The sequence below is a fragment of the Equus caballus genome, chromosome 11, assembly GCF_041296265.1.
Source record: "Equus caballus isolate H_3958 breed thoroughbred chromosome 11, TB-T2T, whole genome shotgun sequence".
Classification (NCBI taxonomy): Eukaryota; Metazoa; Chordata; class Mammalia; order Perissodactyla; family Equidae; genus Equus; species Equus caballus.
In genome coordinates this window covers 42186682-42213429 of record NC_091694.1, presented here as the reverse complement: position 1 = coordinate 42213429, position 26748 = coordinate 42186682, and the positions used below count along the sequence as shown (strand labels likewise).

Genomic DNA, 26748 nt, shown 5'->3' with positions numbered 1-26748 from the left:
TTGCTTAAGATGAACAGGTGGAGAAGAGGAGATTAATGAAGCAGGAGAGAGGGGATAACTGCAGGAGCAAAGGTTTTAGGAAGGCAGCGGGGGTAGAACCCAGAGAACCAGCAGAGGGATTGGTTTTTCAGAGACAGAAGGAAACCTTTCTCGGTGTAACAGGAAAGAAGCAGAAGAGGTGAGACGCTCTCCACTGATGGTGTCTAACTCATCAGTGAGGTCATCGGCTGAGAACGAGGGCGGAGGTGGACTGTGGGAGTTATGAGAAACAGTCATTTTCTTCCCAGCCAGCATCCCGTATGTCTTTGAGTCTGGATCATAAATTTAGAGAAAAACCCATCAGCTCTGTTGTGTCATTTTCTCTCAACACTAATCTGCTTGGGTGCAGGTTGGAGAAGGTGGATGGTAGATTCATCCTGAGTGAGTGGAACCAGGGAGTTGAGGCTGTTGGTAAGGGGGAGTGACTTTAATGGTGGCCACAGGAAGTGAGGCACAGGTGAGACACTGCCACTCAGTCCCTGCTCTCAGGGGGCTCTAGTGGAGACGACAATATACATATATATGTATGTATTATATGTAAATGTATATGTAACTAGAAGAACTGTCACTGCCTCACCCATAGTTCCTTGAGCCTTACCATGGCGGATGCTTGGCTGACTTCCAACTGCCAGCATCTGCATCTGTATCTGCATCTGTATCTCTTTGCCCTCGAGCCTGGCAGGCCAGAAATAGTAGCAGGGGGTTAGCGCCCCTGAGAGCATCATTCAACCAGTAGCTAACAGGAGGTGCTGTATAAATACCCTAGCTCCCACGCCCCTCGGGTGGGATAACTGAGGTGGTGTTCCACACTGGCCCCCCAGCAGGATCAAGCTCAGTTGTCCAAGGTGGTAACTTGCTGGACAATATTCTTTTTCTGGGTTGCCTTCCCTACCCTGGCTCACTTCCTTTGCTGGACGTTTTCTAAGATCACCCTCCAAATAAATTACTTGCTCTCAAATCCTTGCTTCAGAGTCTTCTTCTGAGGGAATCCAAACTAAGGTCTACATAATTATCAATGGTGACGTGTGCCATGGAGAAAGGTACAGGCTACCATTTGTGGGGACAGGATTGTCGGCCCCGGTGTTGAGTGGGAGTCGAGCACGGGGAAGGTGACAAAGAGACCTGTGATTTGGGATCTAATGGAGGAGCAGGGTGGAAGGAACATGGTGCATTCAAGGGTCAGAAAGGCCACTGTGGCTGCAGCAGGGAGCCAGGGACATGAAGGCAAGCCTAGGAGGTTCTGCAGGGTCTTGTAAGACGTGGTGAGGAGTTTGGCACATCTATTCAGAGAACACTGAGGGGCCATCGAGGGGACTAAAGCAGGACAGTAACAAGATCAGATCTGCCTCCAAGAAAAAGCAGAGAAGGACAAGACGGAGCGGGGCGGGGAGGAGCGGGGAGTTTGGAGGCCTCTGCTATGATTCCAGCTTCACGTGGAGTTTTGCGCATGGCAGAGTGTCAACAGATATTTGCTGAAGTGGAAGGCACCTATTAGCTACACATTTGATTGACCAGAACACTCTATTTCCTGGCCAAAATGAATAATGGTTTTCCTTAACTAATGATGCCCTTTTTTTCTGGGCTGCTTCACTTTATCAGGCCTTTCTCTTCGGGAGCGCACCAAAAGGATAACTCCCTTCCACCTTTTCTTTTTTCTCAGTCCTGTCCCACCTTCCCTTCTACGTCTCTCTGTCTTTCCTCTTCCTCCAAATAATCCTGTTTAACAAAGTTGATTATTTCTCACAGTCTCCATTTCTATTAACTGCGGCATTTAATTCTTATCTGTGGCCATATTAAGACGCCGCAGATGTAATTAGTGGAAACAGAATTACACCTTATGAAATTACCTGTAAGGTAATTTCAAAGTGGATCTTTAGTCAAATGCCATCAAAATGCAAAAAAGGAAAATGTTCCTAACTATGTTCACTCCTTTGTTAATATGGCCATATACACATCCAGCATGCACTTCTACTTTTTATGGGAAAAATTCCATTCCAAATGTGATTTATACAAAAAAATTGCATGTACGTGTGTGCCTGTTATTTATAATCTGAAATCACGAGACAGTGAACATATTTTCAAGAGATGAAAAAGTGGAGACAGATTCAGAGATGACATACATCTGATCATCAATGTGATCCCACGTGTGGCCACTGTAAATATATTACTACAGAACACAACAAGAAATACAAAATGATACATACCAGTCAGCAAGTTTAGATTTGTGGAGCTGCAGAAAGTAACACGAGACAGAGGTCCAGGGAGGCTAAAATCCAGGCCATAAATTACTCTCCAAGTGTATGTTGTAAATAGTCACAGTTGTACCCTTTTCTCTCTTGTACTTCTTTTTATAAAAACCTTGAAATCCTTGCTCATCCCCTTCTTCAATCCAGCAATTAAAGAAGAAAAGACACATGTCTGAGATTTCAAATAAGCTTTTATACCTAATATTTTCGTTGTTTTAAAAACAAATCTTCAGTAGTCAGTGAGGGTTATGTTTTGCAACACCCTGGGGCGGAGAAGATCTGTTCATTGGGTTTTCCATTTTTGCCCTGGTGTCCCCTTTTGGCACATTCACCAGTCACCCCATGCCCCTCATCCTGTGTTCTGGCAGGATTTGAGACATGCAAATTACAAACTAGTAAATAGTAACTTTGCATATTTTGAATAGAAGAGAACAACGTGGTACCACTCATTCTGCTCACAGAGAAATTTGAGATAATGGGGATTGAGAGCAAGGGCAGACCGAGGGTCCTAAGTGTTTTCTTTAAAGTGTTTACTATGCTTATTAAATCTATTGTACAGTGATGAATTAATTTGAATTATTTACATGGTTCACCTTTGAGACAATAACCTGATTTAACCAGAGAATGCAAATGTATCATTTCTCTTTGAAACCTAAAAACAGGTTTAAACTGGAAGAAGTACCAGGACTAGTTGTATCTTTTCCTACAAATACTGGTTACAAATCCACAGTTGTCAGTTTAAATGACATAATGTCAGAAATCAAGAGAATGTGGTGATGTATGTCTTAGGAAAGTTGATAAACTCCTCTGTGGGGACATGTACCCTGGACAGTCAATTCTTGGGTGACAAACTGCTCAACTAAAAAGTCTTTCAATTCTGTTTTTCTGTAAATATCATGCACTGTCTGACATGAGAGTGTTCATTTGCTAAAATTTCAGTGTAAAGGAAAATGACATGGTAAGAATGGTTGGGTTTTCATTAGTTTATGGGCTTGGTGTCATTTTAATGAATCTTTAGACTGGTAAGAATTCTTTAGTTTTACTACTGAAGCTGTAAAAAACCTAAGGTTGCTGTCAAGTTCAAAGCATTATAATCCAATTGTCAAAAAAACCTAGGTTTCCATCATGACTTGGAAGAAAGTTGGAGCCTGTGATCCAAGCCTATTCGACTTCGGATTATTTTCTGTCTTGGTGTGGGGATGTTTATAAGGAATTTTTGTGAAAGGTAAAATCCCGTGTGTTTGTCAGGACAGAAGAGGCACAAGTAATTCTGAAGGTGGAGCCTTTCTGAGGTAAAGTGAACAGCTTGCATCTTGAATATTTTATGAGATCTAGGTATTGGAACAATGTTTCTGACGCAGGAACACAGCGATCTAGGAACAAAAGGGAGATGGGGCCAGAGAACAAACTGAAATTTCTTCAAAATATTAAGTGGTCCTAAGGCTGAAAACAGGAATGGATGGTGATACTGCAGACTGTTCCTAATAAGGGCCTTAAAAGCTTATGATTTATTGATCGGATCTGCACTTATGAGATGCCCCTGCCTATGTGTGTGTAAATAAGAGGGCTGATTTATGAGGGTACAATCGTATCTTTCAGATATATTTGGTCCAAGTCTACATATTGAAAATAAATGGAAGAGTTGAGGTAATTATCTGAATATTTCAGGGGAGAAACCCCCGCCTGATTTGAAGGAATGCTAGTTAGGTGAAGAGGGGAAAAAACCCAATCAAAACTCTAAGGGAGTTACGAAAAAACAAAAGAAAGAAAACCCTAAAAAACACTTGTTAAGAAATATTCCTGATTCTCTTATCCTACAAGAAGAAAAATAGGTTCCCAGGTACCTCCAAGGAGCAATGTTTCCTTAAAAAAAAAAAAAAAGAAAGAAAGAGAAAAAATAATAAAAAGTAGTCCTTTGAAATCAGCTACACATGGAGTCTGTCTGTAAGGAAATCAGCCTTTTCATTACAAATAGGTTTTAAAAGCCCCCGAGAAGAGAGACGTGAACAGAAGCAATATTATCCACTAACAACCTAACTCCCTTTTAGACATGAGCTGAGAGAAGATCAGTAGCATCACTGAACAGTCTTAAGATAAAGACTCATCTTTATTTCTTTCAGGATATAAAACTTGTATTTAAATCAATTCAGAGAAGCACTCTAGCTTTAAACATTAGAGAGCAGGGAGAGCCTATTTAATAAAACAGCATTATTTCATTTTCAAAGAATGATACTGGCAGTAGCTCTGAGTTTAAATTCTGTATTCTTTTCCTCAATTATAATTATAGACGGGTCTGAAAGGAAGCATGCCTATTACTGTCATATTTATTCTTTTGACAGGTGTTATGGGATTGTCATTTGATGAAATGACTCAAAACGCAGATTCCCATCCAAATATAATTCCTGTCATCAACACGAGTGGTTTAGGAAAAATCCTCCAGAAAGCCTTCCCACAGGTCTGGAACACCCCTAATATTTTAGCAATAATCCATATTCAGGAATATGGGGGAGAGCCTGCCTTCAGGGCTTATATCCGAGGTAGCAACAGCCAGAAGGAAGAGTGGGCGTCTAAGGTAAAGTGGGACAGCTTTCTTTTTCAACTGGGTGGGGTCGGATCAGGGAAGGAGCACCCGCTAAGTATGGAGTGTTGGGTGCCCTTCGAAACAAACCCCGAGTCCCGCGCGCGGCCGGCAGAGGGCGCTCGGCGCACAGTTGTGGGCGGGGTTGGCGCGCCGCCGGGCCGGGGGCGCAGGCGCATTCGTGCCGCGGTGTCCGCCGCGACCCGGGTTGGCGTTCCCTAGCGGAGGCGGGTGAGCCGCGCGGCGCCGGCGGAGGGCGGGGGTTGGAGCCGCTCGGGCTGCGGGGCGGGCTGGGCATGTGGGGCTTGGGAGTGCGCGGCCTGGCGAGGATGGCGGAGGACCCAGCGGCCACGTGCGCCGCCCCGACTCCCTCCCTGTCCCGCTAGTGCGACCGGAGAGCCGGGTGGCCAGTCGCAGGCCTCGCCGGGGTGGCTCGGAGGCGCGGGGAAGGCCGCGGGGACGCGGGGAGGGTCGGGGTGGCGGGGAGGACCGGGGGCTCCGGGCGCCTGTGCGAACCAGGGCTGCCGCGCGCGTGCTAGTGAAATGTCCGCCGTCTGGCACGCACCTCCGCGGGCAGCCTCAGTTTCCCCATTTTAAAAAGCGGACGTGGCCCCGTCTGGCCCGAGCACCCGCGAGCGCGCTCACCTGGAGTAACCTTCCCGCTGCGATTTATGCTTCTGCATAACAGATAAGTCACTTCGCGGCTGAAACCCCTTAGCTCTAATCTTTTGTTTGTTTTGCATAGCATCCAATTCACCCATTTAAAGCTCACAATTGGACGTATTTTAGTATATTCACAGAGTTGTGCATCCATCATCATCATCAGTTTTAGAACATTTTCATCAACCACAAAAGAAACCCCTCCTTTAGTGCCCCACCCCCCACCCCATCTCCCACTCCCCTGATCCCTAGGCAACCGTTTATCTACTTTGTGTCTCTATGGATTTACCTATTCTGCACATTTCTTATAAATGGAATCAGATAATATTTGGTCCTTTGTGACAGCTTCTTTCATTTAAAGTAATATTTTTGAGGCTCCCCCATGTTGCAGCATGTATCCGTAGTACCTCATTTCTGATCATCACAGAACAATATTCCACTGTATGAATGTCCCACATTTTATTTAGCCATTGATCAAGTGATGGGCCTTAGGACTCATCTTAAGTCCTCACCACCTATCAGACCCTTGTGGATGTGGCCCTGCCTTCCTGGACAGCATCGTCTTTGCTCTTGCCCTCCCTGCCTCCCAGGGCTCCTGTGGGCCTGGCAGTCCTTGCAGTCCCTTCCTCCCTTAGGCCTTCCTGCAGGCTGCGCTCTCTGCCTTCCCCATCCCTCTATCTTCACTTCCGCCTTCACTTAGCCAAATCCTGCTCCTTCGGACCTCAGATTTAAGGTGCCTTTCCCAAGAAAAGTAGTCTGACCCTTGATCCCGTGAGCCAGTCTCTCAGGGACCTGAATTCCACTTTGTGGTAATTATAATTGTATAATTGGTTTTTATCATCTCTTGCTAATGTGTAAGTTCCGTGGGGTCAGGGGCTGCCTTGTTTGTTCCTGTAACTCTAGCACCTGGCGCCTTGTTGGTGCTCAATGACTGTTTCAGCACATGCACGCGCACACACACACGTGCCTACTATGTGTCAGGCACTGTACTGTTCTAGGTATACAGCCAGGAACAAAATAAAGAGACTCCCTTGTCTTACGGAGCTGACATTCCGGTGGGGGAATACAAACAGAAACAATTATGTATACGTCAGGTGGTGAAGAGTGCCATGGGAAAATAGAAGGGACTATAGAGTGGTCAGGTAGGGCCTCTTAAGTGAGACCTGGATATACGGGGGGATGAGCCATGTGGGTGCCTGGAAGAGTGGTTGGGAATGTGAAGACCAGCAAGGAGGCCAGAGGGAGGGGGACATGAGAGGACAAAGACCAACCAGGAGTTTTCAGCTCAAGGGTCTTCTGAGATTAGCTCTGGGTGTGTGTAGAGAGAGCTTGAGTTAGGAAGGCAGACCTGGTACGAAGCCTAGCTTGGCATGCACCTACTTCTCTGTGACCTTGAGCTTTAATTTTCTTCCTAAAAGTGGGAGTGATAGGGATGTACCCAGCCCAGTGTCTGACACCTGGTACATGTCCAGTACTTCAGTTCCTTTCTTTTGCCTTCAAACCAGAGTGGTATGTTGTGGCCTATGTCTGGGAGGCCCCTGGCACAAAGCAGTCTTAACACCACAGTGATTCAGTTCAGGTTGCTGGTTGACCTGCTCTGAGACCAGGGTGTTTGCCTTTTGTATGATTTGCCTGTTTTGCTCTGGCTGGGAAGCTCGCCAGGTTTGCTTTGAACTGGTAAAGCCGCAGGGGGGTTGGGCTGACAACTGTGATGTTCAGGGTGGCTCCTTAGCCTTTGAGACAGCAGGTGTGGCGGAAAGAGCTGAGGATTCAGAGCCGAAGGACCTGAGTTTGAGGCCTGGCTCTGCCACCTGCTGGCTTTGTGACTACAGGGCAGTCACCTTCCTCTTGGCTTTAGTTTCTTCTCTGATAAATGGGAATCAGTCAACACACAATCAACAAACAATCATTTACTGAGCTTCTCTTATGTTCCGGACTGTTAACTCTAGAGATGTGACTAATACAATATAGTCTCTGTCATTCAGAAGTTTGCCGTTAGCAAGGAGCACAGGTAGCCAGGTAGAGCAGCAAACAGTAAGATGTTCAAGCACCTGGTATGTGCCCCAGCCCTGTGCTAGGTGCGGTACTTATGTTAGCTGCTTGATCCTTACCCCCCAACCCTACCCCGCCGCCATGAGGTGTGCATTTTGTTCTCCAGTTTACGGAGGAGACAGCAGAAGTGTAGAGAAGTCAGGTGAGTTGTCCAGGACCACACAGCTAGTAAATGGCAGAGTTAGGCTCCTAAACCAGAGTTGTTTGTCATCAAAACCTGCTCTAGGCTCCTCCATCACGTTGTTGCATAAATGATGACAGTACGGTGTGATGACTCTGTTACAGGAGTGTGGATGGCAATGGGGTGTGAGCCTCGAGGAGGTGATGTAGGAGCTGGATGTTTAAGGATAAAGAGGAATTCTTGAGGCCGCTGACGAGTTCGGCATAGGGGGAAGAGAGGTGTTGAAGAGCACACACGTTTCAGAGATGCTATTAACAACAGCAGTTGATAGTAAGCACGTAGTAGGTGCCAGGCTCTGTGCTAAGTGGTTTAGGAGCATTATTTAACCCTCAAATGATTCTATGTAGGAAATATTAGTTGCCCCGTTGACAGATGTGCAACAGACTCTAAGGTAGAAGTTAAGAAACTTGCCCGGGGTCCCACAACTGGCAAGTGATGGAGTCAGAATTTGAACACAGACTGTTTGATCCCAAAGTCCATGAACTTAACCTCCAATTTCAGTCTGTGGCTAAAATGCAGGAAGTGTGGGAAGGACGGCAGGAGACGAGTTTGACGAGAGAAGTTGGAACCAGGTATCGGAAGGTCGTGGGTAAAGAACACTCCCCACGGGTTTTCGAGAAGGAGAATGACGGGGTGTGTTCTTTAGGAAGTGTCCTTGGGTGGCACTGTCGAGAGAGACTGATTAGGAGGTAGTGCATAGTCCCAGGGAGGCATTGTTACAAACTGGGAACCGAGGTAGTGCCCAGGGGCATGAAGGTGGGGTGGCGGGAGTGGTGGGGTGAGGAGTTTGGGGAGATGGGTCTTGAGAGCCCTGACCGAGTAGGAGGGGGACTGGAGGAGCAAGGACTGCTGCCCCACTTCGAGTCTGGGAGAACGTGCATGTGCCCGCGGGAGCCCCAGAGCTGGGGGAGCAAACCCCCCCCGTTCCTATATTGTGACGTCCCCATCCAGAAGAGTAATTGCATGTTTAAACAATGGCCTGTGCAGCTTAATTTAGCTTGTATTAGTGCTCCAAAGGGCATAATTTCTGGCTATTTTCTGTCGTTCCATTCTTTTCTTTTTTTGATATATGACTTTTCTCACTTATTTTTAGGTGCCCTATGTCAGGACACAAGTTAGGGAAAAGACGGTGGGGTTAAGTGGGGCTGTAGGCCTGTTTCTCAGCATCTCTGCTGGTGATACCACTTGGCTCCCAGCAAATTCCCTGTGTGGATTTATTTTTGCTCTTTTCCTTTGTGCTGTCATATTCTCCTTTGGGTCTCCTAAGAGCTTTTTTAGCATTTCCTTAGTTGCCCCTTTTCTTTGTGTAGTTGACATCAGCCTTATGCCTTTTTTTCTCATCTTGGTACCTGCGAGGGGAAGCTGTAAATGATATCCTTGGGTTTCCAAAAAGCATGGAGCAAGGGTTTATGGAGAAGGTTGAAAAATAAGTACTGGATAATAGTACTGTCAGGTGTTTTCGTGAGTGCATGGACCTGGTCCTGAAGAGGCCTGGGAGAGTTCTCTGTGGGGTCCTTAGCCCCCTTGTGGGCAGCATTTCGCGGATGGCTCAGATGTGGACATGGCAGGTGGTCTTAGAAGCACCCATGGACATGGGCTTTGGAATCACATAGATGTTGGCTTGATTCCTGACCTGCCTGTGTACTAGCTGTGTGGCTTTTGGCACGTTATCCTCTCAGAGCCTCAGTTTCCTCATCTATAAAATGGGGCTAATGATACCTACTCTGTAAGATTGTTGTGAGGACACATGAGATAACACATGTAAGCTCTCAACACCTACCTGGTACATACGAATCACTCCTGAATGGTAGGTGGTAAGACATGCCATCAGCTTTGCAGAAGGCTCGGGGTGGGAGAGCTAGGGGACGCGTCAGGCCATCCATCTCTGTGGTCCTAGGCCTGAGCCCAGAGTCACACACGTGCTAGATGCTCTGAATGGCATGGGTGACTGACACAGCCTGCTGGGGTTAATCTCTCTTTGTCCCCCATTTGTACCTGGTATGTGATTGTGTCTGTGCTTCTGTTGTGCTGAATTGAGTTGAGTTGGATAACAGACAGGATCAGGCACCCCTGACAGATTGTGGCTCTGGACTGAACTAATAAAATACAAGATGGGGAAACAGATTTAAGAATAGTTCAGGGAAAAAAGATGCCTTTGAGCTGACTGCCAGGGCCACGTGAGGGCTGGAGCAGAGAATGCAGCCTGAGCTGCATTCTTTGAATTTCCAGCTGAACTCCAGTGCCCATGAGCTGGTCAGAACGCAAGCAAACTGGTTTTCCCACAGGACACTACGTTTAAGAGTGAGGTCGACAATGAGGCTCCTTGTGTGTCCAGAGGAGGGTGAGTGGGATGGAGAGGCACTGGGGGATGACGGCACCCGCAGGATGGTGATCTTGGAGAAGGTACTGAGGGCTGGGATAACTGACTTTGAGTAATGAAAGACTGGTCTTAGGGGTAGCCTAGGGCAGGCTTTAGCCCCAAAGGGCAGAGCTCATACCGAGGGATAGAATTTTACAGAGCGGATTTTTTTTTTTTTTTAAAGATTTTATTTTTTCCTTTTTCTCCCCAAAGCCCCCCGGTACATAGTTGTGTATTCTTCGTTGTGGGTTCTTCTAGTTGTGGCATATGGGACGCTGCCTCAGTGTGGTCTGATGAGCGGTGCCATGTCCGCGCCCAGGATTCGAACCAACGAAACACTGGGCCGCCTGCAGCGGAGCGCGCGAACTTAACCACTCGGCCACGGGGCCAGCCCCCAGAGCGGATTTTAGCTCAGAACCTAAAGGACTTTGGACAGCTCAGGCTGTGTGAAGATGGGGTGCTCGGACTGGGGAGGTCATGAGCTCCATGCATGCACCGGGGAGCATGGTAAGGGGGAAAAGCTGATGCCTCCTGGCCAGGGCTGTGGAAAAGAGAGTTCTTTTACGTAGGATGGGAGAAGGTCGCTTTCACTCCCTGGAACCTGGTTTTGAAAGGCTGCCTGCTTGGGACGGTTTTCTCCTCACTCAGTGACCACCTTTCACCGAGAGCCCCCTCTGAGCCAAGCCACGTGGCCTTAGGTGTTTCTCTAACTTGCTAATTCATGAAAGGCTGCAGGATGAATAACCGAACTCAGTGCTGATTCTGGAAGAAGCTAAATAAATTTCACCTGATCTTTAGTTTGATTTAATTAAAAGAAAGATGTGTTTTCTCTCTTTGATGTACATGGAATTCATGGAATCCGTGAAATCCACAAGTGTCTCCCAGTGTCAGTTTGCACCAGGGGCGTCTCCCAGCAGGCCGTTCTTATTTTGGACAGAAGCATGGAAAGGGCACCAGAACACATTGCGTTCCCTTTTGCTGCTTTTCCAGGGGCGGAGAAGGGGCGGGGAGAGGGACCTCATATTTGGTGAACCAGGCGTGTATGCTCTCTTACTTAATCCTCACGTCAGTCTGGCCATGGTCTGGGGCCCATGTGCTTTCACTGGGCCACTCAGTCTTCAAGGTAGAGAAAAGTGGCCGCAAAGTTGTTGGGGAGAGGGAGGAGTCAATTTGACACCCCCCTATTGAGTGACCGCTGTGTGCCAGACGCTGGGAGTAGCAAAGGGGACAGAGCCAGGAAGAGCATGGGGGTGGGACTTGGTTGCAGATGGGAGAGAGATTGGCGATTGACTGGGATAAGCCTTGAACAGCTCCCCCCCACACACACCGCCGCACATACTGATGACCCTAGAGTTTGTTCTGTGGGCACCATTAAAGGATATCAAGGGACTCAAAGATGAAGTTTTTGCTTTTAGAAGCTCCTTCTGGCTGAGCATAGGGAGGGATTGAAGAGGAGATGCTTCAGAATGGTGTTGGATTAATCCAGGAGAGAGGCTCTGAGAGCCTAACAGGGCCTGGGAAAAGGAGGGGCCCCTCTCCTTCAGGAACTCAGGGAGGTTGGAGCACTGGAGTTGGAGCCAGAGTCCACATCCCAGCTCTGCCACTCTCTAGTTGTGTATTCGTGGGCATGTCAGCTCACTTTTCGGCCTCAGTTTCCACATCTACAAAATGGGGATGATAATGCTTTTTGTCACAGGGTGGTTGTAAAAATGTCTAGTATCGTGCTTAGCACATTGGTCGGCTCTCGGGTAAGGATGAATTTCATGGCGGAGGGGATTTGAGGCTGTTCTCTGATGGCCTCTCCAGACTGTGGGAGGCAGGGGGTGTCGGTTGCCTGCGGGGAGTTCCTGCAGGTGAGTTAGAGGGAGGCCAAGGAGACTAGGAAAGGTTGGAGTAGACTGGGTGGAAAAGGGAGGGCGCTTCTGTCAGAGGCAACAGCCAGGAGTGCCCAGGGCGTGGAGGACCCTGCAGAGGGCAGAGGTCATCACTTCATAGTGGACAGAAGCACAGGACTGTCTCAGCCACATCTCAGGTTGGGATTGGTCAGACTTCGAGGTTAGTTGGTCAGCAAGCACATCTGAGGAGTCCACTGTGTGCCCAGTACTGTACTAGGCATTGAGGGAGCAGAGATGGAGGAATCTGACAGGGTCCTTGCCCTCGTGGAAGTGTGGTCTGGTGAGGAGATGGTGAGGCCAACACTTGGAGCACGGGGTTCCTGCTGATGAAGCAGCTACAGCAGATGTGGGCAAACAGGTAAGGGTGAGAGAGAGTCTAGTTGTGTGTGGAGGCAAGAGGAGAGGAGGAATTAACCAAAAAGAAATTTATTGAAAGAGTGTTAGGAGCTCACAGAATTGGGGAGAAGGCTGGAGAACTGGGCAGGAATCTAGACACTTCTGGAAGGCCGGGTGGCAGGACCTACAAGGACAGCTCAGAGCAGGAAGAGGTTGATCAGACACACTACTGCCAGGGGCACGAACGCATTCTCAGGCTCTTTGTAACCCTCTTCAAGAACACGTTTTCCAGAGGTGGGGATCGATCGCTCAGTTGACCTAGCTTGGGTCTCATGCTCTCCCTGTGGCCTGGAGAGGTGGAGCCACCAGTGAGAATCTCAGCAGGCCAAACCCTATGGGAAGGAGTCACCCCTTAGAAAGAAACGGGGCGGGGGGCTGTTAGGAAGAACCACAGATGTCCGCCACAGGACAAGTAGAAGTCCACGTGGGGATGGGGCTAGAATTCCAGGCAGTACCCACGACGGGCTCTGGAGCCACACCTCCTGGGTGGAAATCCTGGCTTCTGCACTCACAGCTCTGTGACCTTGGACAAATTTCCCACCTTCTTTTTGCCTCTGTTTCTTTATCTGTAAAAGGAGAGCATAATGGTACCCTCATAGAGAGTTACTGTGAGGATGAAAATTAGTTAATTCTGTGCATTGTTTAGAATAGTACGTGTCACACGGTAGGTATTCAGGAAGGCATCTGTGGTAATCATGGTGATGATGGTGACTGCCCTTATTATTGAAGGAACTGTAGGTGGAGGGTCATTGTGCCTGGAGGAGTGATGAGGGCTAAATCTGGGCGGGGAAGGAGCCTTTAGGAATTGGTGTCAGCCTAGAGTTTAAGACTTTATCCACTAGGTGATGGGAAAGCTGTGGAAGGATTTTTCTAAAATAACTTTTTGTTATGAAAATTTTCACAATATCTGGAAGTTAAAATAATAGCACAACGTCCACCCTCACACCTGCCGTTCCAACACCATCCGAACATTTTGCCACATTTGCTTTGTGTTTCTCCCTCTGTCTTTTCTCTGTGTTGTCTTTCGCTGAACATTTGAAAGTAAGCTGCAGACATGATGACACATCACCTTGAAATACTTCCACTTGCATCTAAGGATAAGGACATTCTCCCATGTAACTACAACGTTGTTATTATATCTTAGACAATTAAAGTAATAATAATTCATGCTATCATGTTGTGTCCCACTATGGGAAGATTGTGAGTGGAAGTTAGATAAAGCATGGTGACTGCCCTGAGGAGGAGGCTGGAAGGGGCTGAAGGGCAGGTAAACACACTTCCAGCAATCCAGGTGAGAGGTGAGGAAGCCTGAACTAGAGCAGTGCGGGGTGATGAGGGATGTCTGAGGTGTCCAAAGACCTCCCACCAACCATGGTGGCAGGGGTAGTGGGTCTGTGAGGGCTTCCAGGAGGAGGTTCCAGACCTCAGAGCTGGGTGTTGAGGGATCTGGAGACCTGAGGAAGCAGAGGGAGTATTGTAGGCAGGAGTCGGAGGATTCATTCAACACATGGATATTGAGCATGTACTGTGATGGCTGTTTATGTGTCGACTTGACTAGACCACCAGGTGCCCAGATATTTGGCCAAACATTATTCTGAGTGTGTCTATGAGGGTGTTTTTGGATGAGATTAACATTTAAGTCAGGAGACTTCTAAACCAGCTTGCCCTCCCTAATGTGGGCGGGCCTCATCCAAGTACTTGAAGGCCTGAATAGAACAATAGACTGACCCTCCCTGAGTAAGAGAATTCTGCCTGATGGCCTTCAAACTGGGACATTGGCTCTTCCTGGTTCTCCAGCAGCTTCCGACCTGGGACATTGGCTCTGCAGAATTTGAACTTGCCAGCCTCAATAATCGCGTGAGCCAATTCCTTATAAATCTCTTTATATATAGTTATGCACTGCATAACGACGTTTCAGTCAACGACTGGCCTTGTGTATGACAGTGGTCCCTTAAGATTAATACCATACCGCCTAGGTATGTAGTAGGCTATACCATCTAGGTTTGTGTAAGTATACTCTATGAGGTTTGCACAACAACAAAATCGCCTAAAGATGTATTTCTCAGAATGTATCCTTGTCGTTAAGTGACACACGACTCTGTGTGTGTGTGTGTGTGTATATATATGTATGTATATATATCTCCTATTGGTTCTGTCTCTCTGGAGAGCCCTATTGCATCTACCATATGCCAGGCATTCTGTCACGGTGCTGAGACCATAACAGGCAAATGTGACACAGGCTGTCGTGGAGTGTGCCAGTCAGAGCTCAGTTTGGCTGGACCTGGTGGTGAGTGGTGGGAGCTGTGATGAGGGGTGGGCATGGGTCAGATCAAGAGGGGGCCTTGGAGAACATGGAAAGGAGTATGGATTTTATTTTGCAGACCAGTGCTTTCCAAACTTTAGTACCAGTTTCATGATTTTTGTCATTCCCATGTTTCAATTGCATTCTTGTTTGGTTGATACATTTTAGAATATCAGTTTTATGCCCACTCATTTTTTTAGACTGTTTTAAGCCATAATACCTATGAAATAATTGATTTTTTTTCTTATTACACGTGCAAATAAATATGAAATCATTTCAATAAAAAGGTCTTTGTCCATATGCTGTTTAAAATAATTTCATATTTGTCCCGCATTTTGGGAAAAGTTGTCATGAGTGATGGGGGTAGGAGTGGCTGTTAGGGGTTTTAGGCAGGGACATGACTTGCTGAGATTTATGTTTTGGAAAGGTTCACTCTGGCTGTTGAGTGGAGAATAGACTGGAAGGCAGGGAGACCTGCTGGGGACTCTTGCAGTTTTCCACGTGAGCTATGGTAAATGTCTGAGGCAAGGATGTATGGTGGAAAGCGAGAGGAGAGAGGAGGGGACAGATTTGAGGGGGCATTCCAAGGTAAAAATTTGATAGGACTCAGAGAGCAGCGGCGTGAGGACTGAGGGAGAAGGAGGAGTCTGGAATGGCTCGGGGGTGGTTTTGGTTTGGTTGCCTTGAAGATGGAGGTGCATTCACAGAGGCAGGGGCCCAGGTGGAGAGGCCAGGCTCAGGTCCAAACAGCGGCATGTGCGACGTGAGCGTTCCCAGGGCCACAGGGTTTGACTACAGTTTTAGCAATGATGCTGTGAGGTTCATTGCCCCTTAAGTAATAGCAAGCCCACACTTTAAATTAAATTAAAACATTTTTAGTTTAACTCTTCTAGGTGGACCCACACATGCCTTCTCTGCTCGTTATTACTGAGAATGACTAAGTATTATAATTGAGCTGAAAATAATCTCCTGCCCATACTTGCTGGGTTGGTTTCTAAGTATTGCTTGGGTTTTTAAGTAATGAAACAAAGTTGTACTCTTTCCAAATGTTAATTTTGAAGTCTGCAGATGGTAACCATCTGTTACACGACTAGCATTTTACAATATTTGATTAGCACTTTATATAGTTTGGGGAAGCCAGTGGAGTCTGCCCATCGGGTTGGGGACTTCAGTGGTACGTCCTCTGTGGTGGTCCTTGAATGTCTTTGCCCCCATTGTGTGGGCTTCCCCTCTGTTTATTGGGCTGAAGAGTGGCTGGTCAGACTGGCAGGTTGATGCTCCTGGGGGCCCTGCCCTGTTTGCGCTTTCCCTAAGAGCTGGAACTGTGAGAGCTCATCGTGGAAGTAGAATTTGGGAGGTCAAGACCTGTCCATCTGCTAGGACTTTCGGTTGCAAGTAACAAAACAACAAACCCAAGCTGCTTTGGCAAGGGGGATTAATTGGCTCGGGTCACTGAAAGTCTAGGGGTGAGACTGCCTTGAGGCGGGTGGTTTTAGGGCTCTAATGAATTCTTCAGACTTGATTTCACTCGTGGTCTTAGCTCTGCCTTCTGCTGCCTGGCTTCAGTCTCAGACTTCAAGAGGAGGCAGGATGGCTGCCCTGAGAGAGGATCGAGTCCTCTCAGCATCAAGCCTACAGGGAAAGAGCTGAGGCCTTTCCAGCCATGCCTGCAGAGGTTCTGAGATTCGCTCTGATTGGACCATCCTGTGCCCATCTGAACCAATCTCTGCAACCACGTGGATGCAGGGCTCTGATTGGTCAGGCCTGGAGTGGAGCCCCACCCAGGCCTTGGGGGCCGAGACCTGGCCAGCGCAATCTCCAATCACACATCTCCAGTCACACATCTGGGGCTGTTACCAAAAAGGAGGAAGGATGGAGGTGGCAGACAACTGCCTCTCCACCCCCCCCACCCCCCCCCCCCCACCCCCCGCCCCAGTGTCAGAGCGAGAGCCCAGAGTATCCAGAGGAATTGGCAAATAGCTGTGAAGACAGACATTTGTTGCTGCCAGGAAGATAATATGCTGGAAATGGAGTGACGGAGCCTCTGAAACCAGCAACTAAAGTTTTCTTTCTTAGTTTACGGACCTCTTAGATTTAGTATTCTGGTTCTCTTTTTTGAGGGGGATGGGGTTGTTGTTCTTTTTATGTTACTTTGAAACTAAGGCCAGTCACTTAATCTCGGTCTTTTAGCTCCTTCATTTGGAACATAGTGAGCTTCTTTCTCAGAGAGGGGAAATCTGTACACAGGAGATAAGAGGTTCCATTCAGTCAGTTCCACAACAGGGCAGGCAGCGCTGGGGCCGGGCCAGGCTCCTGGCAGCAGATGAATCCCCAGCAGTGTGGGAAGTGCGCTAACCGCTCCACCAACAGGGCACTGCAGACCCCGGGGAGGGACAGTCAGGAAGGGCTTCCCAGAGGAAGTGATACTGAGCAGGACCTGGAAGGATGAACGCAAGTTCCTCACATGCAGGAGACAGGGAAGGGAGCTCAATGCTCAGGGGGCTGCATGTGCAAAGACACTGAGAGGTGGCCTACTTGCTGGTTTGGGGGATCTGGGAGAAGTTCCTTGTGGCTGACTGTGGGATGAGCCTAGGACACTGGTTCCAAAGCTCACTTTCTGGCATCAATGTGGAGGAGACTGGGGAGCGACAGGCTGGAGGCAGGGACCCCAAGCAAAATGCAGTGGTAGAGGTCCAGGCAGGAGCTTATGGGGCATCTTGCTAAAATGCAAGTTCTGTCTAGTAGGTTTGGGGTGAGACTCTGCGTTTCTAACACGCTCTTGCGGAATGTCGATGCTACTGGTCTGGGACCACACTCTGAGGAGTGAGGCTCAGACCTTTGGGCGTTCTCCCCTCTGTTGCCTCAGTCAGCTGGTTTCTTGGTGATTGCAATGCAGGGTCTTCCTGCTTGTCCCCCCCACTCTGCCTGTCAGTGACACCTCCTTACCTGCCACCTGAAGTTGGTCTCCTGAAAGAAGATGCCAGAATGAGGCTGCACATCTTGCTTTTGGTCCCTGCATGCCTGCTCTGGGCCGAGACATCTGCAGGACTGAATGGCCAGCCTGAGCTCAGGATCTGGGTCTTGGGGTGTGGCATGAAGGGGACCTGGTGTCCGTGCTGTATCAAGCCTCTTCACAGAGCGCTGGAACCCGGGGGCCAGGCCAAGGATGGACTTGATGCCTTAGAAGTGATGCTCTGTGTTTTCTAGGGACACGCCTGCCGATGGCTCCTCTCCCAGGGGCAGAGTTGGTCCAGAGGCCACTGCAGCTGTACCGATACTTGCTGCGCTGTTGCCGGCAGCTGCCAACCAAGGGCATCCAGGAACATTACAAACACGCTGTCAGGCAGGTGGGAGCAGGGTACCCTGGGCTGGGGGTAGGGGGGGCTTCCCGTAACAGGGCGCCTATCACAGGGTCAGGGGCCGGGGGCAGGAGGCAGGGATGGTCTTTCAGGTGGGCAGCAGTTTCGTAAGCCACCAGAAACCAGAGCTGGACAGCCCAGCTCCTCTCTCTGGTTTCTGTTCAGGAAACAGAGATGCCTCACCCAGCATGCCAGTCTTGTGCCAGGGCTTGAATAAGGGAGCTAAATGGCTAATGAAAGTAAAGTGTGGGACACAACATCATTTTGACAGGCATTCCTGCCAGTAATGCACAACCTGAATTTAGTTGCAGGAAAGCATCGGGTAAACCTGAGCTGAGGGGCCATCCAGCGCGTGCTGGCCTGGACTCATCACACGTGCCAATGTCATGAAACAGAGGGAGGCAGAAGACTGCTCTGGTTTAAAAGGGATTACAGAGATGCGACAGCTAAATGTAATGAGTGATCCCAGGTGTATCCTGGACCAGAAAAAGCAATTATTATCAAGGACGTTATTGGAGAAATTCAGGTAATAGGAGTGTAGGCTATAGGTTAGATGCTAGTGTTCCATCAGTGTTAAATGTTCTGAATTTGATTAGTGTGATTACGTAAGAGAATGCCCTCATTGTTAGTACACACTGAAGTGTTCAGGGGTGCAGGGCATCATGTCTACAACTTCTAAATGCTTCCAGAAATTCTTATGCAAACACTTATAAAGAAAGATAAAGCAGATGTGGCAAGATGATAACAATCGGCAATTCTGGGAGGGAATTCTTTTTTATTATTCTTGCAGTTTTTCTGTAGGTTAGAAATTATTTCCAAATAAAAAGTTAAAAACTCGAATACAGAGGTAATGTGGAAAGTAAAAAAAATAGAGACAGTAACAGAGGGCTGTGGGCACAGGGAAAATGAGTGGTGAGCTGTTGGAGGGAGTCGGGGGGCTTCCTGGAGCGGGGGGTTTGAGGGACTCCTAAAGACAGGCAGGAAGACGTGTGGGTCAAGAGTGACAGGGCAGAAGAGGGACCAGTTCTTTGCAGGGCCCCAAGTGCCACACCAGTGAAGCTGAATCTCACGTTGCTTCTCAAGGGTGAACATCTGGTCAAAAGCAAACAGCAGCCCTGCATTGCTGTGCGTTGGGCCTGGCTGGATTTTCCAGCCACCTCCCCAGCGCCCCTGCCTCTCTGCTCGGCTTTCCAGCTGGGTCAGGAGAAGCCCTGTTCTTCCCTGTTGTGAAGCCATGCAGAGAGATGGAAGTTTCCCTTAGACCCCCGCTGCCTGATAACCTTTGGGTCCAGCTTGATTTGGGGGTGACTGGGGGGCCAGTCTTCCTTTTCCCAGTTGCCCTGTGTAGTCAGATAGACCAGGATTCAGATGCTGGTGCCGTTGCTTAGCGGCAGGTTGGGATTTCTGAGGCTCTGTTTCCTCATCTCTGGGTGGAGTCATCCTAACAGTCTCTGGAGGGGTAAGAGCCGTGCTGAGTATAAAGTGCCCTGCCATGTGCCTGGCCGTGACTGGTGCTCTGAAGCCGCCGGTCCTGTGAATTTTGCCTAGTTGTCTCTTTTTATGCTTAAACCTCCAGGGTTTCCGGGTTCATTCGGATGAGGACAACCCTGAAAGAATCCAGCAGATTATTAAAAGAGCCATAGAAGATGCCGACTGGATCATGAACAAAGTAAGTGCTTGGCTCCCACCTCCACCTGCGAGTTGGGGTGTGGATGGCTGTGATCTATGTGACCACCAGGGGTCGCCCCTGCCCCACAGTTGAGAACCATCAGTGCTGCGACACCCCTCCAGCCAGCTGCTCCCCTCCTCCAGGGTGGAAAGCTGATGGCCGATGCCCTTCTGGTTGCACTTGTTTTCTGCAAAGAGGGAGGCACCCTCAATCCCTAAGGGGAAGTTTCTGCCTGACAGGCTGAATAAGCTGAGATGGGGCGGAAGAGAACAATCTTCCTGGAAGCAGTAGTGCCAAGACGGGCGGCAGCCTTGTGATGACTCAGAGAGGAAATACTGTCTTGGGGGGTAGTGAGCTCCCCATCTCTGAGGGTATTTGTAGTGAGGCAGGATTATTGAGGAAACATTCAAGTATCTGTTTTGGTGGAGGAAGGGAGGACGTCAAGAATATAGACTGGCTTGCTGGTCCTCACACTTTGGTATCAGAACATGCCCCACCTCCCTGTCCTTCTAAATCAGGATCTCCAGGTGTGGGGTCCAGGATTCATTTGTTTAAACTCAGTGGTTGGACTAGGTGGCTTCTGAGGGTCCTCTTCTAACCTAGATTTTTTTTTCTCTGAACAAGATTCAGCTTAAAGAGAAGGATGGGCCCGCCACCGTGTTCAGTTCTAATGTCCTCAGTGTCTTTCTTATCCTCCCTCCCCAACCCCATCAGCTTCCTTTTCTTATAAAGAAGAAAGAGGGTCCAGGCGCCAACCAGAGATTAGACCATCCGGTGCCTGCTGCCTGGGTCCCACCCCCTCTGAAGCCCCTTGGGAGGCAGCCGAGGCCTGGATGCCCGAGTTCTCAGGGTTTCCCCAGTCTTCCCTCCCCTGCTGGCTTCCCTCGCCTGCTTCTAATGATCTCTCTGTCTTGCAGTATAAAAAACAAAACTGAGACTCCAGGGCCTGAGGCGTGACGCTGTCCTGAGGACACTGAGGTTGGGAGAGCTCTCCTCTCCTGGAGTTCGCCAGCAGCGGCGCTTTGGGAAGATCCGTCGGCCTTGTTGGCTGAGAGCAGGAAATCGGGTTGGAGAAGCTGACGTTTGTGCAGACGGCCCCAGCATCCTTTATGTTTGCTTTCCAGCTGCTTATGATGTGAAATTTGGGGAGAATGTGTTTTTCACTTTGCTCTGAAAATGATTCCTTTATTCTGGACGTCATTCTTTGAGACCCGGAGCGGGTGTCCCCTCCGATGGCAGCCTGTACAGAGCACAGGGCATGGGTTTTAGAACTAGACGGATGTGGATTTGAATCCCAGCTCCGCGGCTTTTCGGAGGTGTTGTCTGATGCGGGGTCGGTGAGCCGAGGAGTCGAAAGAAAGATTTCTTAGACTCTCAAGATCTGGCAGTAGTGCTCTTTTATTTAGAGAATAGTGTGGAATAGCATGGGGACAGGACCCATGGGCAGTCAGAGCTTCTGCTGCCGCTGCTTCTGCTGCCCCCGCTGGCATGGGGACAGGACCCACGGGCAGTCAGAGCTCCTGCTGCTGCCCCGAGTTGAGGGTTAGGGCTAAATTTAAGGCATAGGTATGTGAGTCATCTCTTTACAAGACAAAGAATATGTAAAAAAGTTAAAATGGTATCAGTGCCCGTATGGTCTGGCCATTTGGCGGTCCCACAACTTTTAGATAAGAATCAAACCGGATTGAGTAAATGGCAGAAGTCACCGCTTGAATTTTATCCTCGGCTAAAGACAAAGGAGGATTTGGGGGGGGGGGGTTCAGTTACATGAGGTTGCCAGACAGTAACCAACTTAAGTTCTTGCCTCTGGCATTGATTAAGAGCTTCTAGAGATAAGACCATCCCCCCTTCTTCCTGGCACAGAGAGGGAGGCATCTTCACAGATAGAGGTTTCCCTTAGAAATGTAAATGTTTCCCAACAAAGGGGCAAACAAATTCCACTCCTTGGAGCCTGAATCTCATCTGTAGTTTTAAAACTAACCAGCCTAAAAATCCTCATCATTGTCTTCGGGCTCAGTTTCCTCCTCTGTGAGGGGTACATGAGATGACGTTGAGGAGCCTAACATGGGACATGATGCCTGGCGGTGCTGGCAGAGACCCCTCTGCGGAGGCTGTCCTCTGCCCTCCCTGCTCTGCCCCCGCAGTGCTCCACGCAGCTCCAGCACACTCCATGTTGGGTCTTACTTGTTTGTTCTGGGCTTGTCCCGTCCCTGCTTCTCACCCTGAGCCCCCGAGCCCTCACAGTGGCACCGTGCTCAGCAGTCCGCCAAGCAGCTGCTCTTCCTGACACCATCCCTCCGTGAAGCCCTGTCCTTGCCTTCACAGAGTTTCCAGTGTCCTGAAGTGGGGAAATGCGTGCTGCAGGAGACAGGGAAGAACCCCGAAGCAGCTGCAGTAGATGCCGATGTGTTCAGGCTTCTGTGACCCTTCCATCTGTCTTGACTGGCCCTTCTCTGCTTTGCTGCCATGTTGTAAGGAGGAAAGGAGGGAGGCGGGAGGAAGCATTTGTGTGCGTTATGGTGAGCCTCCAGTCGCTGGAGAGCGACAGCCCTGGGTCGCATCCCAGTTCCACACAAGTTGCTCCTGGGTAACTTACCTCTTTCAGCCTCCTTCAGCCATCTACCCGATGGAGTGATGATTGTACCTACCTCACAGGGCCACTGTGAGGAGTAATGAGCTCTGATACGTGACAAGTGCTTCACCCAGAACCCGGAACGGGGAGCCAGCTGCAAGGCTGATGCCAGCTACAATTATTAGGGACCCCTGCTTTGCATACAAGGTGATGGAAACTCAGAGAGGTCGAGCCCCTTTTCAAGGTCACAAAGCTTAGTAGCCAGGTCTGTCTGAATCTACTGAACACCACAGGTTTGAGAGGGAAAGGAGAGCAGCAGGGAGGGGCTGGCCCTGTGGCCTGGTGGTTAAGTCCTGTGCCCTCCGCTTCAGCGGCCCGAGCCCAGTTCCTAGGCACAGACCTACACCACTCGTCTCTCAGTGGCCATACTGTGGCAGTGACCCACATACAAATAGAGGAAGATTGCCATAGATGTTAGCTCAGGGTGAATCTAACTCAAGCTAAAAGAGGAAGATTGGCAACAGATGTTAGCTCACGGTGAATCTTCCTGAGCAAAAAATAAAAGAGCTTAATTCATTAAAAAAAAAAATCAAGGAAAGAGAGAAGGAAGGGAAAAAAGGAGGGAGGGAGGAAGAAAAAAGGAAGGAGAGAGCAGCAGGGAATGTCAGCATAACTGATAACTGGCCAGAGCGGGCAGAGCAGCCAGAAGATGCAGAGAGAAGCCACCCTGGCACTGGAATACCCCCAAGGACTCTCAGCCAGCTGGATGAGCTAGCTTGTGTTATTGTCCTCGCAATTATGACTTAAAGTGACTCAGATACAGCTATGTGCAGTCAACTGATTAGCAAATAATGAAGTAAATACATTAATTTGTGAAAGCTCTGGTGTCTTGTTGACATATGTTCTTCTCTACTATGTGCTGTCATACCAGGTGTTGAGGACTTCAAGACAGGGAGACAGAAAGCTGCCCAGGGGGCATCATTCTTCAGAGGGGATGACCCGGCGCTGGTCCCACTGCTAGACACCAGTGGATCAGGTCAGATTTACCCCACCAGGGTTAGGGCAAGCTGAGGGGTTCCAGGCCAGTCCCACGGCTGAACCTCCCTCCCTCCCTCCCCCTGTTGTTCAACCCCTCTGAAGTCAGGGGCTCCCTCCCGAGTCAGCAGGGCGGGCTTGGTTGTATGCCAGGCCTTTAACAGCAGGAGAGACATGAGTGAAGGCTGGCCAGGGTTTGGGAGGGAGTTCCTTGCCCTGACTGGCTCCTCAGGGTGGTCCCACGACCTTCACTTCACTGGGGTGCTTGATCCAGTTGTGCCGACTCACCCAGGTGGCGGACAACAGGTTCCCAGCTCTGGAGAGGGGCTGGCCTGTGAGGGAACCGACAAGGGGGATGGGTTGGGTAACTGTGTTAGCTGCTCTCCACCAGCCCCTGCGATGCCAGGGAGGGTAGTGAGCCTGGTCCTCTGAGGGCGTGCACCCTGAAAGTGCAGATGGAGGAAACCAGGTAGGGACTGCAGGACAAACACAGCAGAGAGGCAGGCAGAGTCAGGAGTGCGGGCACCGTGTGAAGCCTGGGGGAGCCTCTCCCTTCCACAGCAGCCTTGCCGTGCTCTGCCTCAGACCTCCACCCCTCTGAGCCCTGCATGGACCATGTGGATGGGTAGGTCTTCAGTCACCCAGGGCCCCAGTTCTTCAATGCACACAGTTGAAGGTTTACCGAGTAGCTTCCAAGCAAGCCGAAGAAGGAGATGAAGACATTGACCCACAGGGTCAGGCAATGTGAGGTCTAGAGCCAGCCAGGCCTGAGTTTAGATCCCAGCTGTGTCACTTAGTAGTGGTGTGGCTTTGGGCGAGTTCCTTCAGCTGTCGTTGTGTCTTTGCTCATCTGCAGCGGGATGCGCGTCCCCTGGACGGTGAGATTAAGGCAGCGTGCACAGCTAGGCAGTCATGTCCCTCCTCCCTTATCTTTGGTTTACCGGGTCACGACCCCTGTCTTTGGGTGGATCTTCTTCTCCCTGGTGTCCATGGCAAAAGCACCCTGCCAGCAGGACAGCATCTGATATCTGCTGTCTACACTGACATCGGCTGATGTGTCTTTGTGCTCACACTGCCCTTGTGGGGTGCATTTATATTATCAAGTTTCCAGGTCTATCTCTGCAATGAAAGGCAGCTGCTGTTCAAAGACATGGGGCCTCCTTGAGAGATGCTGTCACGTCTCAAGACTCATTCCTGGGGCAACTTTGAGTCTTGAGTCCTGCCACCAACAGTTGCTCCCTGGGACAGCCTCCCCTACCCTACACAGTGTCCCTGTCCTTGCCTGTGCCCACCCCCATCTTTTTGAGCACTTACTCTGCACAGCCCTGTGCTAGGCACGAAGGAGCTCACGGTCTGAGGGATAGACAGATGTGGGTAGCTGCAAGGTTGAGCAACTGTGGCTGTAGAATGTTGTCATAATGCAGATTTTCTCCCATTATTCCTTCCTATTTTTTCTGGAAGTTTTCATTCTTCCCCTGCCCCTGCATGAAAACTGGCACAGGCCTCAAAATTTTCTGGTCAACCTTAGGTTAAAAAAGCCCCAAGCTATAGTTACTTTTAAGTCACAAAACAGCCTCCATTCCTTAATTGAAATGTCCAGTCCTGGGCAAAATTTCAGAACCTGGATTAAGGTTGAGGCATCTCCCGTCTTCCAGTTGGGGTCTGCTGCAAGTGAGAAGCCTGCAGTCAGAGAATGGGGACACGGGCCGGTATCTGCTAGCTTAGGGGTGGGGAGGGGAGTGGAGGGGCGTTCCAGGCAGAGGGCAGTTTAAGCAAAGGCACGTAACCGCACAGGAGCTCCCATGCTGTTCAGTGTGGTTGAGACACCAACGACCAAGAGATGGTTCTGTAGTCATCTCTTTATGTAATTGTCTCCCCACCAGAGAGTGAACCCCTTGAGGGCAGGGACCATGCACTGGCCATTACAGAATCCTCTGGGCCAGCTGTGAGCCTGCTGTAAACATTTGAACCAAAGAATGATAACGTCAGGCAAATTGATGTCTCTCTTTTGTTGGATTTTTATTGCTGTCTGATAATGGGGGAGACTGGGAGGTGGGGATTATTTCTTGGCCAAGTACTGGGTGTGTGTGTGTAGGGGGAGGGCGGGGCCCTCTTATCACTGGTGCTGGGAAGCTGAGTTGGAGACAGGAACACTTACCCTGTTAATGATGGGCAGACATGCTCCCACAGAAACTCCCACAGAGTTTCTCCAGGAAGTTTATCTTGAGGCAGAGAGAGGATTTCCCCCAAAACAAAGATCGCCAAGAGTTGAAACCCAGATTTCTTCCCAGCTTCCTGAAATGAACCTGTCCCCTGTCCGTCTTTCTTCCCTTGCATCTTGTGGGGATTAACATGAACATTCAGTGCAAACAGACAACATTGTTCAGTGATGGAGAAACTCGGCGGGTTCGATGTGAGGGAGTTACCTTGTTAACCGGATGGGTGATTGTAGTTCAAGGGCAAGATCAGAAGTTCAAAAATCGTTCCTTAAGAAGTTAAGAGCACTGCTGTGAAGGGGGCACAAGGTCACCCCAAGAAGGCACATGGTTTCAACAATTAATCACAAAAGTGAGGGTAATGGGGTTGGAGCAAGTTAAAGGAATCTGCGAATGAACTGCTTGCTAAGCCGTATAATCACCTTTGAGCCTCTCTGAAGAAATGAGAAGATCCTTCTAAGTGGAACAACTTCAAGTCATTCCTTTAAAGATCTGGTGAGAGAAGGAGAAGGAACGCTTATTAAGTACCTACTGTGTGCCTAGACTGAGCAGCTGAGGGGGACACAAAGGTGAATCAGTGCATAGACTGACAGCTCCATGGGCAGGGGCTTGGTCTCATTCACTACTCTCGCCCTACCAGCACCCGGCGTGGTGCCTGGCACATAGTAGGAGCTTCACAAACATTTGCTGAATGAGTTGAAGTCAGGGTCCTTGCCTCTGGAACTCGCTATCTGGTGGAGTAGACAGATCTTTAATCCCATAAGTGCTATCCGGTCTGAGAAGTGCTACAGGTTTATGTGGACATCACTGGTCCCACAGGAGGGGTGTGCCCATGAGCAGGCACTTGCATAGCTTCGAATCATTCAGGGTCAGGCTTCTCCAGAGCGGGTAGAATATCTCTGCCTCCACCTCCCATCTGCTGTGGCTGCTGTCAATACCCTGGAGACACGTCTTTGGAGACAGTGAATCTCTTCCCACTAAAATCGGGCAGTACCTCATTCTCTTTGAGCAATGAGTGCAGAAGAGGAGCTTCCTTAGACCTCTGAAACTGACTAGGGCTCATAACCTTGAGGTTGGCTGAGCCTACCAGCCCCTATGCCTGTCGATTTCAGCCGTGGGCCCAAAGCAGACTCTCCTAACCACCAGCCTCACCAGCTCCCATCCCCAAACTGATGTGAGTTTTCCCACC

General features: G+C 49.4%; 1 protein-coding gene across 2 annotated transcripts; it reads left to right on the top strand.

Annotated features, from left to right (window-relative positions):
* The first annotated feature begins 4982 nt into the window (after positions 1 to 4982).
* Positions 4983 to 23186, top strand: LYRM9 (LYR motif containing 9). Of its 2 annotated transcripts, none has more exons than XM_023653082.2 (4): positions 4983 to 5094; positions 17916 to 18055; positions 19644 to 19736; positions 20654 to 23186. In XM_023653082.2, exons 2-4 carry the CDS (start codon positions 17930 to 17932, stop codon positions 20669 to 20671), a joined length of 237 nt encoding a protein of 78 aa, XP_023508850.1. In that variant the 5' UTR covers positions 4983 to 5094; positions 17916 to 17929; the 3' UTR covers positions 20672 to 23186. The 2 variants fall into 2 exon arrangements, with proteins under 2 accessions (XP_023508850.1, XP_070082538.1); XM_070226437.1 differs by lacking the exon at positions 4983 to 5094 and adding an exon at positions 14411 to 14693.
* The last annotated feature ends 3562 nt before the right edge of the window (positions 23187 to 26748 follow it).